At 34.7% G+C, this 15,769-nt stretch overlaps 1 protein-coding gene across 2 annotated transcripts; it reads right to left on the reverse strand.

Moving 5' to 3' along the window:
* Positions 1-9,552: 9,552 nt before the first annotated feature.
* On the reverse strand, positions 9,553-15,611 carry LOC110784818 (uncharacterized). 2 transcript variants are annotated; one of them, XM_056827822.1, is made up of 9 exons: positions 15,474-15,611; positions 14,991-15,138; positions 13,359-13,508; positions 12,481-13,206; positions 12,026-12,295; positions 11,192-11,828; positions 10,660-11,049; positions 10,423-10,566; positions 9,553-10,338 (listed from the first exon to the last, which is right to left on the reverse strand). In XM_056827822.1, exons 4-6 carry the CDS (start codon positions 13,009-13,011, stop codon positions 11,256-11,258), a joined length of 1,374 nt encoding a protein of 457 aa, XP_056683800.1. In that variant the 5' UTR covers positions 13,012-13,206; positions 13,359-13,508; positions 14,991-15,138; positions 15,474-15,611; the 3' UTR covers positions 9,553-10,338; positions 10,423-10,566; positions 10,660-11,049; positions 11,192-11,255. The 2 variants fall into 2 exon arrangements, with proteins under 2 accessions (XP_056683800.1, XP_056683799.1); XM_056827821.1 differs by having other exon boundaries at positions 9,553-9,992; positions 10,144-10,338; positions 10,660-11,828.
* Positions 15,612-15,769: the final 158 nt, after the last annotated feature.

Consider the following 15,769-nt stretch of genomic DNA (forward strand, 5'->3'; position numbering starts at 1 on the left):
CCGTGGGCGGTGAAGCAGCGACAACAATAGGCGCAGTTGTAGAGGATAGAGAAAATTTGTGAGTTTTGGGTTTCAATTTTGTCAATTTATGGTGGATTTTAGGTTTCTGTGTAATTATTGGGTTTTGTGGAGGAGGAGAAGATGAAGAACAACAATGAAGAACAAGTAATTCCTCATTTGCACCAATTCCAATTCCTCAGTTGTTCTTCTGGTTTTTCAGAATCAGTTTAACAAGCAGACCAAAATGTCACCAATTCCTTATTTGCTCTTTTGGGTTTTTCTTCAGTTACCTCATCAATGGCATCTGCGAGGTTAATCAATCCCCCTCTTTCTCTCTCCTTTTTTCTGGGTTTCTTGCGATAATCAAGAAAACTCGCTTTTGTTTGTGAAATTCGCGAAATATTCTGGGTATGGTCTGCAAGGAGGAATGAGAGGGAAGGAAGGAGAGGAAGGCCGAGCAATGTTGGGAAGAGGGTAGGGAAGGGGTTTGGTGTGAGAAAAGGGAAGGCAGTTCTGGGCTGAATGGGGCTGCGAGAGTGGAGGCAAGGGAAGGGGAGAGGGACGAAAAGAGAAGTAGGGCGGCGAGCAAAGGGAGAAGGACGCGGTGCACGGCAAAGGTGTGGCGGTGAACGGAAGAGGAAAGGTCAGGGAAGGTATGGGGAGAGGGGAAAGAAAAACTAAAATGAAAAAGGAAAAAAATGGGTTAATTAGGAAAATGGGTTAATGGGTGGGTTAATTAGATGTTAATTGAATTAATTAGGGTTTATGACATCATGAATGAATATTTGGGGTATTAAGTCAAATTGTGAGGGGTATTTTATGTATTTCTGAAACTTGATGGGCGTTTGGTGAATTATGCTAAAACTCGGGGGTATTTCATGAAAAATCCGTTTATAAAAAGCTACGAACTTGGAGGATGCCTACTGCATTTGAGATTTTTAGATCTTATAATTTCTTACTTCGGGTGTATATAATTTATAATTGATTGTTTAATTCATTTGTAATATAATTTTAGTATCTGGATCTTTCTCCAGATCTAATGATAAAAAAGGGGTTAATTTAATATTCTTTACTCGAAATAAGCAGGTCAAATGGGTTCGGGTTGACCCGAAATAAGCATGTTAAATGGGTTTACCTATTTGAATAAATTCAAGTAAAAATAAATCAGGTTGAGCAGACCAGGTTCAGGTTGACCCGATTAGAGATAGGTCAGGTTAGGGTTTAGATTTTCAACATGATTACTTAAACAGACCAGGTTCAGGTTGGATGTATCCAACCCGTTTAAGTCTGACCCGAACACGAACTCGACCTGATTGCCCCCCCTACTTGCAGCGCTGCTTGCTGCTTACCTCGCCCATGCCAGGCCTTGCGGCCAGGCAATGTGTGATTGTTGTAATGTAGCCTCATCCATGGGCTGCAATGCATGTGGCCTATGGCCCGTGCTTTTCCGGCTCATGGTCCGAGCTTCGTATTTACAATTGTTTTTCGATTTCGATAATGTTTCTGATTTCGATAATATATTCGTTTCCTGTAATATTTCCGATTCCGGTAATATTTCTGATTTTTCCTTTTGACGAATGTTCACTCCACCTAGCCAAACATCCGTCATTTCCAAACATGAACAATCCTTAGAATATTTCCTGAATTAATATTTATTCTCTAAATATTTGATCCGGCCACATACCATTTGTGTGACCCCACGGGTTCAGTCAAGAGTAATTTGTGTAATTAATAAAGTATTAATTTCACTGATCAGAAGCGACCTATAGCTAAACATTCCGATCACTTGATCTCACTGAATAATTATCTGGTTAATTATCTGACCATATTTTTTAGAGTTCGTATATATATATATTAAATTAGTGGCAATGACATATTAGTGGCAATGACATGGCGTATAAATATATTAAATTAGTGGCAATGACATATTTCTTTCAGATTTCATATGCAAAAAACATACTTCCTCTGTTTGGTTTTACTCGCAACGTTCATCACTTTCACGTATGTCCATGCACAACTTTAATCATTATTATCTTTAGTTCTCTTTAAACAAAAATTATAAAAAGTTGATATTTTGAAAATACACATTGAGACAAATCTAACAAGATTCTACATGACTATCTTTTATCTTACCTATAAATCACCAATAATAGTCAAAGTATAATATGTGAATAGTGTAAAAAGTCCAAATGTTTGGGAGTATTAAAAAACAGAGGAAGTATTACATAATCATAGCCCAGCATAACTTGCATAGATTGGCTTGCAAAGCCAGCCCCCCACCCATTAACAATTTTTCTCTCGATCATTTAATACAAACGTTCCATGCACATGACAAACAATTATAACGATAATGGGTCTCCTTGCTTAATTATTCTAGTTGACTTTAAAATTCAGGTGGTCCTCCGTTCAAAAGAACTTTCATTAAGGTCGAATTAACACAATCCATAATGACTATGATTAAGAGACAAAACAAGTTCATTCGAAGAAAATTATCTCGAATATTTGACCACCGTAAGCGGCCGTATGCCTTTTCAAATCGATTTTGATTAACATATATATCCCTTTGCACCTTGTTTTTACCTAATGACATGAATACCTTCCTGCACTGTCATTATATTGTCCGTGATCGACCTTCCCGAAACAAAATATATTAGCTTGCGAGTTGGAGATAAGGATGTGTAATATTGACTTGATTTGATTGACAAAGAATTTTGTGATGATTTTTAATTTATAAGCAACATTACATATCCCTATAAGAAGGAATTGAGAGGTAATCTTTGGATTGTCAATCTTAGGAACAAGAATAATCTAAATGTCACTTAAGTACATCGTCATCTGTTTTTCCTCCAATAATTTGATCACCAATCCATGCATATTTTTTTGGCTATTAAGTTCAATAGTTTTGCTAAAAAAAGTCACTCAAAACTCATCAGGCCACGAAGATTTAAGAGAACATATTTTTTTGATGACCATGTCAACTTATAATGTGGAAAATGGGCAGTCTAAATGCTCCCAATCATGCAAGGATAGTAGGGGTGTGCACGGTCTAAAACCGGCCCGGAACGGACCGGATCCGGAATATGGGATTTTCTTGGTCCGGAGTTCGGACTAGAATAATTCCGATCCAGACTGGTCCAGTCCTGAAAATTCTGGACTAAACCGATTTTGGACCTGTTAGACCTGAATCAACACTTTAATCGATTTTGCATTAAAAAGTTCCTTTTGTGTTATGAATCTTTTTTTTTGACGGTGTTATGAATCTGACAAATGGTCATTTGACTACATTTCTCATTTACAAATACCCATAAAAATTAGAGTAACATTTAACTGGAAATAAAATAATGTAATTAAAAAAAAAATGAAGATTAAACTAAAGACCTACAATTAGAAAAAAAAACTTCAAACAACCATAAATTAAAACGTGTATTTAATTAAAAAAAAGAAGATAAATGAAGCATGCATTTCTATTAATGGAGAAATAATCTATGATAGTGAAATTAGAAGTTTAGAGTATTATAACAAGGTTTCTTCTTCGAGAGATTAACTTCTCTAAAACCAGTTAAAGCAAAAAAGCTAATGATCATATCTACAATTAGGGTTTGACGGAGAAATCGAGAATTATCTACAATTAGGGGTTGGCGAATAACTCGACTTACCACCATAAGCAAAACATTTAAATATTTCGTCCACCATGAGAAACAGCCTTTGTTGCATATTTCGAAGCGGTTGACGGAGAAGTCGAGCTTTCTGATGACCAAGAGGTGTTGAGTATATGGGAGGAGAAGAGAGAGAAGCAAATTAAGAGTTGGGAGGCGGCTGGCTAGGTTTGAGTTTGAGGGGAATTTAAAGAATTTTGCTCAGAAAAAGTAAAAAAAGAGCATATATATTAATATATCCGGATTTCCGAATTAGATCGGAAAACTCAGGATTTTGTCTGACCCGTACCTGAATCTGGAATATTTCTTTTCTTAGGACCGGTGCCCGGAGCTAAATTCACCGGTCCGGACCGGACAATTTGGGTCCGGTTCCAGACCGGATTCAGTTCCCTGGAAAATTCTACACACTCCTAAGGATAGCTATAGGAAGATATCTCAAGAAACTGCAAAAATATCACCATTACCTTCCTTTGAAAAAATTTAGTTAAATAATTCACAACATGGCCATGAACTAAATCTTTGTCATGAATTCAAGCTCCATCAAACCCTTTAATTGCCACGATTTTGTTTTCCCGTCTACGTACATAGTACTAAGTTGGAAAAAGTGGTATTACGGTAACCTTGTTTGAGCTAGGCAACACTCAGTTTTTAAATACCTTAGCAACGTAATTCTTCCCTGCTTAGTACCTCATCTGAATCATGTTGCAACTTTTATTCTATTGATTGACATCTTATCATAATTATTTATGAGGACATGTTGAATAATTGTTATCCAAGTCACGAGTGCTCTTTTTGTTGGACGATACTACCAAAGGTATCTCCATTCCATACTTGAAACCATAAGATAATTGCTTGAGATATGCATTAAAAGACTGTTTCTCTCTCATTTTTTTTGCACGGATTATAGAAGTTACTCATAAGAAAACCATGTAGCTTGTAAACGAAACGATTTATTAATTATTTGTAGTAGCGCAAGACCATTAAGTGATATAAAAATGTGACAATGTTCAGATGAATTGCAGGAAGGTGTTTGACTTTGGCAGAAGAGTATCTTAATCCCCATTCTCCATTAAAAGTGCACGATCAAGCCTTAACTTTTTCTTGTCTCCCGAGTCAACCCATATTTTTTACGTTTGGTTGGTTAAGACCAACAATCTCTTTGACCACAATGATAAATTTATGATTTCCTTCTCCTTGCACGTTCCACACTATAAAAGAAATAGGCAAGGTATTCTGGGTGAAATTTGGTTGTCAACATTTCATTAAGAAAAAATAGAGGTTAAAGTGGTTATATAAGCTTGACTGGTCATGCAAAAATCTATTTTACTTCAATGGAATCAACGTCATCGTGATCACCAACTCCGGTGGTATCAGTTTGGCTCCACCCATGGTGCTCTTACTTCCGATACACGGGTAAAAGGGGAGTCATTGTTGCGAGATGACTCATTGTGTTCCCCACACATAATTAATAGATTGATTTTCTCGGGGGAATTAGAGAGTCGTGTGACTCATGGCTTGTATAACATGGGGTTGTTGAGGCTAGACATCACTGATTGTTTTTTCTTTTGGAAACTAGTTGTGAACTATATCATGGAATTAATTTTATTTTCCTTGTGAACAACTTGCATTTTTGTTAGGATTTCCGTTAGGAACATCATTATGGTTAACTTCGTTTAGGACCCTTAGAGAACCTTTAATAGGAAGTTTTCTTTTCTCTTGGTAAATCATAGTATGAGTTTTGGTAGGAAGAGGTCTTGACACTTTCGAGATTGACGCTCCTACCTTAAAAGTTAATTTTTTTATTTCATTTATTAGAATTAATTTGGGAATTAATTTCCACATACTCTTCCTTTTAGCTAAAACTTGGATAGTAGAGGTTTAGAGAGGTCAATCTCAACAGTTAGTCTTCTGAACTGCCCCCTCTCAAATCGAGTTGTTGTCTTGTCCGCGTGTGGAACCTTTCCCATTTTGAGCCTATATCGTTCAAGAAGTTGATTACTCAATTAATAAGTTGGGATTCAAACCCAAGCAGTTAATACCTCGATAGGAGTCTCATTTGGAAGAAAGTTTGGCACCCACTTTCACATAATTAAATAGCAATCTTCAATCATCCATGGTCCTTGTGTGAGCACACACTTGTAATATGCTTCATTCGTGAACCGGACAATAAATTATTGGCATCCAATATCCTAAAGGGATAACTCAACTCTAATGCTTATTTCTTTAATTTTCGCTTTAGACGCATGTGTCCTAATTTCCCATCAATCATTTTGATAAGTAGGGGTTTTTTCCCCAAGGTATGCACATTCGATTCTTTTCTTCCTAAGTCAACAATATTACGAAGTAACATTATTCTTGAAGTAACTCATCATCAACAATGCCATCATCAGATAAATCATCATCCTCATTATCATTGAGGAATGGTTGTTGGGAGATAGAATTATTTGATCATGGTTATTTCCTCTTAACATATCCCTAAACAATGGTTGTTGGATGTGGATTTCAGTAACACCAATTTTAGGGTTTGTCAATAATTGCGAAATGTTCTTTGTAGGCTCGAGCAACATAATAACCTCATGCATTTGTTCATATTGTATAATATTGGTATAAAAAATGAGACTGGTGATTTTTTTATGGTGTTATCTGCACTAATTCCACTATGTAAATGTTAATCGTATAATTATACTTGGGCGCATGCAAGAGTTTCTGCATATTGTCATATTGGATCCTCCGCGATCTTGTATTCGATAACCTCTTTTGGAGGTGGGATGGGTCGTTTTGTATGCCCAAATCAATAGAGTGCAATACTAGTGATGTAGGCACCGCAATTTAGATGGTGGACCGTGGTGCACGTACCTCTACGTGCACCACTATCAAAACTACGTCGTTTTATTATTTTTTGCATTTATTTTAAAAGAAAAAACTGAAAAGAAAATAGATTTTCAGATTTTAAAATAAAAATAAAAAAATTAATAAAAAACCAAAAAAAGAACCAGATTTTGCGGCAAACACTAAATCCCAACAAACTTTGACCATACCTATTAAATAATTCTGCCTAACTAATTAAAACTTTTAACCCAAAAAAAAACAATCTGTGAAACGTAGAGATATTTCCATGGCTAATTCAAGCTCTTTGGAATCGAACGATGATCAAGAAAATAACGACTACAATGATGTTGAAGATCAAAATGATAATTACGTTGATAAAAGTAAAGGTATTTGTTTATTTTTGCATTAATTTAGCGTTATATGCATCATAATACTACTGGTTACGTATTCTAGTGTCTTTGACTATGAAAACCATTAAGACTCGATTATAGCAGGGAAACACAAAGAAGACAATGATGTTCTCTAATATAAATTAATTTTGATTTTATATGTACTATTGCGTGATATGGTCAAAATCCAAGTATTGGCTAATTATTTGATTATTAGCCTTATACCAGGGAAAGACAAAGTAAATGTTGCGAATTTTGATTATATATGTGTACTTATGTCTTCAGTTTTTAGTTTCCAGTCAACTTGTTAATATGTACTTCGTATTATCATAAAAGAACATATAAGTTATTACTAAAGAACGTCTTTAGAAGTATAATGAATGTACATACAAGCTATTACTAAGGAACATACAATCTCCCAAAGGTCAATGCTATAAATGTCGTGTTCTAATGACTGAAATTGTGATGTAAATTAGCTGAACATGCAACCAAGATGCTTGTACGAAGTACTACATATAAAATAATACATCTCCGTATTATATACTTTCGGTGTCCTTGTAGGTAGGTACGCCGACGTTCTTCCGTATATTTTCATTAGAAAAAGAACACGAAGTGAATATATATGAACATAATGTATCCCAAAAAAGAACATCAGGTCAACTATTAAACAAGTTAATATATGGATGTTATTACCTATTAATATTTAAAATCTCATTTCTCATGTTAGACGTCCTTTTTTCTAATGGAGATCAATCACTTGTTATAATGCTCGCTAAAAATTAAATAATACGTACTAATAGTGTATATTATTCTTATTGCTTTTATACGTAGGATTTCAAGAGGCGGAAGATTCTGAGCTATTGTATTCAAAGGTAAAGAGTGAATAGGAAGCCTACACGTTGTATAATGATTATGCGTTTAGGCAGGGGTTCGGAACTCGGAAGGGTAAGATATCTAGAAGAGCTGATAAAACAGTTTCGCAACGATTCTTTCTTTGTTCATATGCTGGTTTCAAGAAAGAGAGTGGTGTTAATCCTACGGCTTATAAGAAATTGAATTTTCGTAGCGGGTGCAAGGCTAGTATTCAATTTGATGTCGATAAAAAAACGGGCCTTTTTATTGTTACCAAGCATAATATGATTCATACTCATGGGAGAGTTCCAGTTAGCAAAAGACATTTGATAAGGTCTCATAGGAAAGTAATGGAAGAACAGTTGGCTATATATGCTTAGCTCCTTGACAGAGTATGGTGTCCCAATTGCTGATGCTGTACGGGTTTTCAAAAATCAAGCCGGTGGGGAAGCCAACCTTGGGTTCCTTAAGAGGGATGCATATGATGCGTTAGCTGCTAAAAAAAAACAATACTAGATGGTTGTGATACAAAGCAGTTGATAAAGTATTTCAAGGACAGACAAGCTAACGAGGTGGACTTCTATTATGATTTTGAGTTTGATGATGAAGGCTATCTAGATCGTTTTTTCTTTCGAGACGGTAGAATGAAGATTGATTATGATGTGTTTGGAGACCTTTTGGTACATGACACGACATATCGTACCAATAAATACGACATGATATGTGGTCCTTTTGTCGGGATGAACCATCACAACAAGAATGTTATGTTTGGCATTGGTTTTATCGTGAATGAGAAATGGGAGTCTTTTGAATGGTTGTTCAATACATTTTTGAAGTCTATGGGAGGGACACATCCAACTACCATTATGACAGATCAATCTAAAGCTATGGCAAAAGCGATAAGAAAAGTTTTTCCGAATACAAGGCACCGGCTATGTACTTGGCATATAGGGGAAAATGCGAAGACTAATATCAAAGGGCTGAGAGGAATGGAAGGTTTTAATACAGTTTTCGACTACGTGTTGAAATACACCGACACTATTGGAGAATTTGAGCATTATTGGTCAAGGTATTACTTTATAAACTTATTTTAATTGTTTCTAGATGTTGTTGTTCTTTAAAATGTTAAATCACGTTGGTCTATTTTAACATTGACTTCTTTTTAATACTAGACGATGGTACTTATATTTCTCCACCCTTAATATTCTGCATACTAGCATATCCTTATTTGTAATATTATGGTGCATTCTCTTAAACATATATATTAATGTTCATATTATGTTACAAATAAACTAGTAGTCAATTGTTTTAGATAAAGGATACATTAGTAGTCAAGTGTTTTAGATAAACTAGAACTATAGTATTAGTATTTACGTTAAATATGCGATGTTGAGTTTCCTAAGCCTAATGGGAATACTGACGTACATATATCGTTTGTCGTGTATTAGGAAAGGCTTGGTTTATCAATGTTATCAAGACAAGCTTCAAGCCTCTTATTGTTTGGTTTTCATGATTAACACGTACCCATGAAAATAGATACTAGAAAATGAATTAAAAATTGTGGAATTAAGATTACTAACTTAAGCTGTGATATATATATGCATATTGTAATTAACGAGAAGAATCAAATTTGTCAATGTTCTTTTTATAACTTGTACATGTTCAATATAAAGAGATTAGATGTTCTTTTATCTCTGAATTGCATCTCTCAAGATAAAGATACTCATTTTAGCAGAAATTAGTTAGATGAGCTGATAGGAAATTCGTATACGAACAAGAACAGGGTGATTCATTTTGGCAGAAATCAACCAGAGTCAACAAACCTGCATTACCAATCATCAGAACTTATTACTGCATAATGCCAATAATGGCAAAAAAAGTGAGGGTGCTTAATTAAGGGTGATTCGAACCCATCACATATCGTACAAATCTCTACCGAACGAGAATGAAACAATATGGAAGAACACCAAGTTGCACCTCATGGAACATTTTTCTAATTTAATAGAACATTCTATCTCACAATCAAAACATGTGAAAAACTAATACCAAAAGAAAAACATAGTATAAATCTCAAAAATAACAATTGATCCAGTATCATAAAAAAACACATTATTTCTCCTTAAGAACCCTACAATGTAAACGTTATCTAATTGGTGGCATGTGCCCATCTTGATGATTTTACATTGACGTCAGCCTTCTTCTGATTTTGCTTGCCGGAAATAATTTCACCAGAATATTTTAATCGCAGTTGCTTCAAAATATCATCCTAAAATAAAATACAAACTCCGTTAGGGAAAAGGTACAACAATTTCATAAAAAAGAACATGAAATGCCGGAGAACGTTATCTTAGATACGGAGTATCTCCATCTTTCCAAATCAGTCTACAAAAAGTTAATAGAAGAAAAATAAAACTCACGTTATCCGTTTCCAAGCCACATCCCCATCTCTCTTTAGCATGGTACGTTTCCATGTGTTTCATTGTATATATTCCACAGTCCGTATTGCTTTTATTATTTCTCCATGGCATTTCTATTATCCGAACATTGTATTCGGTTAATGGTCTTTTCAATTTGTGTCCCAAACTATCCATGTACACGGAGAATGCTCCTAGCTGAAACGAAAATCCAACAATTCAAGAAATATATAATGAAGTTTTAAAGTTTATAAAATGAATAATATTTAAAGGACAACTTACAAGTTTTTCAGGATAATCATAATACTTGTTCTCACGTCGCATTCCTTCCTCTAGGATTTTGTTGTCCAAAATGTCCAAAGTCTTATTGTTGATATTTATGCACATCACGCAGCAATGTGATTGTTCATAAATTGGGAAGAAAATCTGAAATACGATGGTGTAGATTATACTGTCAGCACCATTATATTCATCAAAATAAATTGTAATGACAAATAAATGAATGGTACAAAAAATTACCAGACTATAGCCTTTGAGAGAACTAATATTGTGCTGTTCCATATTATAGGAACAACTGTCAATGAATTTTTGCAGCCTTGCATCATCACTAAATTGGTATTTTTCTCCAGCATTATCAATGTAAATAAGAATATTCTGTACATTGCAACCACGACGGGTGTTTAAGTAAATTCAAGTTGATGATATGGTTTACAAACTAAAGGGGTAAGTAAACTTATGAAGGCTTCAACGGGGAAGAAAATTCGTTTCCCTCTTTTTCTTAACTTGTCCCTATCGTTGAGGATGTATACCCACGAATCAATTACATCACTACATATAAAAACATCATTTCCCATTGTTTGAAAGTACTCTCTGATAAGCATGTTGACTCCATCTTCGTACAATATCTCACTATCATAAAAATAATTACCAAGTCATCACGCAACAAAATAAATGTACGTTAAATGTATAGAAAAGTAGTACAAGTGAATAAAATGTTTTAAAAAAAAGGATAATAAAGAATTAGACCAAGTAGAAAAGGACAATGTATTACTTTTCATCAAGATCTGGGCAAAATGCATAATCCAAAATGCGATTAACATCTTTCTCCTTCTCACTCAGCAAATGAGAGTACTGAACCAAAAACGGAGATCTAAAAATTGATGGGAGCTTTCTTGCCCTTTTATCTTTTGGTTTTGCATAATCTTCTCTGGAGCTATAAAAATATTACTTTGTAGTAAATCAAACTCATTAATATGTATTTCTGAACTAGAAGCCACCCTCAAACCCAGGTTCAACTCAAAAGAGGTGTCAGATTGTTGGTTTGATTGATCAAGAAAGGGTTCTTGATGTACTTGGTGTTGGTTGGTTAGTTGATCTTGCTGGGGTACCTGCTCCTTACCAATTTCCTTCCTAACAATTTCATCCATGACATTTGCAAACCAAATAGAAGAATACAGATCAATGTCTTGACTAAGCAATGACCTGCTCCCACCTTGAGTCATAAGATTGAGTTCAGAGGGAAGATGAGAACCAGAGCACTTTGACCACATGTTAGCTAAGTTAAACGCCATATCTTCCTTAAATATATTTCCTGGTGATATTTTCTCCCCAATTGCTAGGAGGTTGGTGAGTTTAACAAAACCATTGGCTATTGTGCTGGTCACCTCACCGAATTGATGCATAAACTCCTACAAATAAGTTCAAAGATGAAGAAAAGAGCATATAGTGTTATCAAAAGAACATAATAACCAACGAAGAAGAACATCACAATCAAATATAATGTTATGACAACCATCTCATCATGATACTATAACTATGAATATATACCCCAAGTCCCAATCAATTAGAAGATCTCATCAGAACTACATATTATAATATCTCATACCTCCATACTTGCTGGAAGCTTGCTTTGCTCTAGGTCCTGCTGCTCGTCATGCTGAGGCTGCTCTTGGCGGTGGTGTTGAACGTCCGATTGTTGTGGTTTCTGAACCAAAAAAGGTGCTTCGATCCTTTCTAACAACGTTCCCAAACCAAACCCGAACGTCAATTCCAGATCTACTCTTTCTTTCACGACATTTTTATTCCACGCAGAGATAAGTGGAAATGTCCTTGGAGGATCGAAAGTTAGCCTTTTAAGTCGGTCAAAGTAGCACACCTGTCAATATTTGAAATTATACCAAATTCTAATCAAAAAAACGTGTTCATTAGAAATATAAAACTAATTGTTGAACAAGAAGGAATAACACCAAATTGAACTTGTATTAGAATCTAACAGTACATATGTGAGTCATTTTTAAAGGAGAACCTACAAACAAATGAGCTTAATAGGCGTGATCTTACCATAAGGAATGGCAAGGGTCCTGTAAAGAAGCGTGAAGTTTCTTTTTTCCAATACACGGTCCCATCAACCAGACTTTGAAGGGCGTATTGACACCAATTGAACTCATGTATACGGTTGGTGTCATAAGATGTGCTGAGGAATCGCAAAAGTGGTTGTGGGTTGGTGGTAGATTTGATGCATGAGTTAACCGCCAATACTAAGAAGCTCCTTTTCCAATTATCATCAACATCAGCTTTCACTAACTTGGCCGCAATATCGGTCAAAGACGGGACATCTACAGTACCATGGTATGACTTCAACGCAGCGACCAACTCTACAAAACTCTCTTCATCATCCTTCGCCTCAATTATCTTATGTCCTCCTAAGGGAATTCCATAGACAAGGTATACATCTAATGCTATGATATGAATCTCCTTGTTTCTTTCGAGAAGTATGCACATACTATTGGTGTCAAAATTCCAAACCAGATCACCGGCGAAAAATGGTGTGTTGAAGGGCAAGTCAATATGGAGAAGGCCTCCAAAACCCATGTGTGTTATTGCTTGTCTTTTGTCTGCTTGATCGCTTATACCCTTAATAAGCTTCTTAATCTGTTGAGTGGTTTGCCTAGTATTCAAAACAAAATTTTTCGAAAATTCGAAAGTGGTTGGGGCACACTTTCAGTAGATATTCTTTCCACCATATTAGTTGGGTGGCTTGGTCCTTCTTGTGCATCCGTAATAGTACTATGATGTTGAAAGAACATAGAATATATCAGTTAAAACAAATAGATGACTATATAGAATAAAATTATTTAAGAACACAAGACAAAGATGGAGAACATGTTATATAACGAAGATCGAAATAAAAGATATTAATTATAGAACATATACTTTACCTTTCAATACATTGAGCAGCTGGTTTTTTTTGTGCTACGAGCTTCAACCGTAATTTTGTGTTTTTTGGCTCATTTTCGGAAGGTGGAGCATGTCATTCTTTTCCATTAGATGCACTTGAATCGTGTACAACTACGGATGAGGCATGTTGCCTTAAAATAGAACAAAAACTTTGATTAAAAGAAAGGAAGATTGTGTAAATTATAGAACATATTCCAATATATATTGTTATTTCAATTAATAGCAATAGGGGTTTGCAGTGTTTTATCTATGTACATGGAGAATACTACCTTTTTTGCAAGAAAATAAGCATTTGGTCCTTTCCAAAAGAACAGTCAGAAAATAAGCATTTGGTTCTTAATTTGATCCTTTCCCAAAAGATTACTTCCACTCTATTTAATATATCCAGCAAGCCAAAAACTACTAAATAAGTAAATATGTGTACCTTGCGTGATTAATTATTGGCTTCAAGTTGCTGATTATATATGTCTTTAGTTTTTAGTTTACGGTCAACTTGCTAGTATGTACTTCATATTATCATAAAAGAACATACAAGCTATTACTAAGGAACGTCTTTAGAAGTATAATGATTATACATACAAGCTACTAGAAACATACAATCTCCGAATGGTCAATGCTATAATATGTCGTGTTTACGGTGTCTAATGACTGAAAATAGGATGTAAATTAGCAGAATATAAAACCAATATGCTTGTATGAAGTACTACGTATAAAATAACACATACTCCGTATTATATATTTCCGGTGTATTTGTAGGTAGGTAGACCGACGTTCTTTCGTATAATTCTAGTAGTGGGACAAGTTTATCAGCAGATTTACCAGAAAAGATTGCTACGCCGGGCAAAGTAAGTTGCGTAAAGTATATATTGTTGTTTTGTTCAGTTCTCACAGCTACCAATGTGAGCGTTTTTGCCTAGTAAGAAGTTTTTCATCATAAGATACTAAGCTCAAAAGATTACCTTTCACGCTCTGAGTCTTTTTGCTATTTTTGTTTTCATCTTTAGTAGTTAATTAATGTTGGTGGATGCATTTAGATCAACCATCAATAATGCATAAAAATGAATAAGACAGGCTCACAAATTAATATCTTTTATTGCACAATGTTAGACGCACCAACCAACAGCCTATTTTGATCGGTTTTTATAGTTTTTAGAGGTTTCATAAACTAAAAGAACATAGGACAACACATAAAAGTTGCTTAAAAGAACATAGGGGAAGTCATACGAGTTAAAATCGGAAGCACCGTTATAAACTAACATACTAATATGCAGACAACAACTTACGGTTTATGCATTCGGATGCACAATGATCAACCTCAAGTACTCAATACCCACAGAACATATAATACATGAACATATACTTCAAATCAAAAGAACATATAGTTAATATATTTCACTAAAACGTGTACATTGAAATCATTCATCGTGTTCATTAACATTTCAATGCGTGTTCATCATGGCGCACAGTGACTATATGTACAATCCGAAATGCGGGTATGCAGAACATAAAAACAAGTATACAAGAACATATTAGAGAACCTCAATCCAAATTAGAACAAAAAAAACGTTATAATACTCTGTTAATTAAAAAAAACAAAAAAAACGTTAACTTACTTGTCGCCATCCAGAGGTTCAACATACTCTCTGTTAATTTCTTCTAACAATCCATGATCCACAATTATAATACTCTTGCTCATTTTCTTCCTTTTTTTTCTCCAATACCATATTTTTAAGCAACACATCATCCTCATCTCCATTAAACCTGTTTCCAAATCATATGATCAATTAATTAATTCGTTATTCAAATTAAAAGGAATTTGTATCTTGTACAAATAATATAGCAGCAAAAACTAATTACTTTCAAAAGTTAATAGACCACTAAATATTGTGAGCAATGAATACTCTCAAATGACTACTAGCAGTCTATCCAAAATCTTACGGTGATTTTATAGACTTTCAAAGGACCCAAGCCACATCTTTGTTCATTGGAATTAAAAAGACAAATCCAAAATCAACTATATGGGTACTAGTATTAACTTCGATCTGGGAAACATGAAGATAAGAAGTTTAATTTATAAAAAGGTAGTAAATACATACGATTTTTCCTTGTGTGTTCTTCTTCCGTGTTCGCCATGTTCGTCGTCTTTAGCCATGGAGTTCAATTCCGAATTTCAATTTCTTCAAACTGAACCCATTTTTATCGAATCGCTTCCGTATAAGAACACCATAAAAATAATACTGTGATAAAATTGGGGCTAGATTCATTTTCTGGTAGTTTGGAGAGATTTTAGGGATGAAGATTGAGGTTGTTTGGAAAGATTGAGGAGACCGAATCTTTAACTTGAAAATAAGCGAAATATAAGGAGATAGAATTTGCAGATTTCTTCACCTTT

This window comes from Spinacia oleracea, chromosome 4, assembly GCF_020520425.1.
Source record: "Spinacia oleracea cultivar Varoflay chromosome 4, BTI_SOV_V1, whole genome shotgun sequence".
Lineage (NCBI taxonomy): Eukaryota > Viridiplantae > Streptophyta > Magnoliopsida > Caryophyllales > Amaranthaceae > Spinacia > Spinacia oleracea.

Excerpts from the sequence above, each read along its gene's own strand:
- LOC110784818 (XM_056827822.1), bottom strand. The coding sequence starts at position 13,011 with ATGGGTTTTGGAGGCCTTCTCCATATTGACTTGCCCTTCAACACACCA. Across the intron at positions 12,296-12,480 it reads GACCCTTGCCATTCCTTATG|GTGTGCTACTTTGACCGACT; the intron begins GTAAGATCACGC and ends AAATATTGACAG. Across the intron at positions 11,829-12,025 it reads AGCTTCCAGCAAGTATGGAG|GAGTTTATGCATCAATTCGG; the intron begins GTATGAGATATT and ends ACTTATTTGTAG.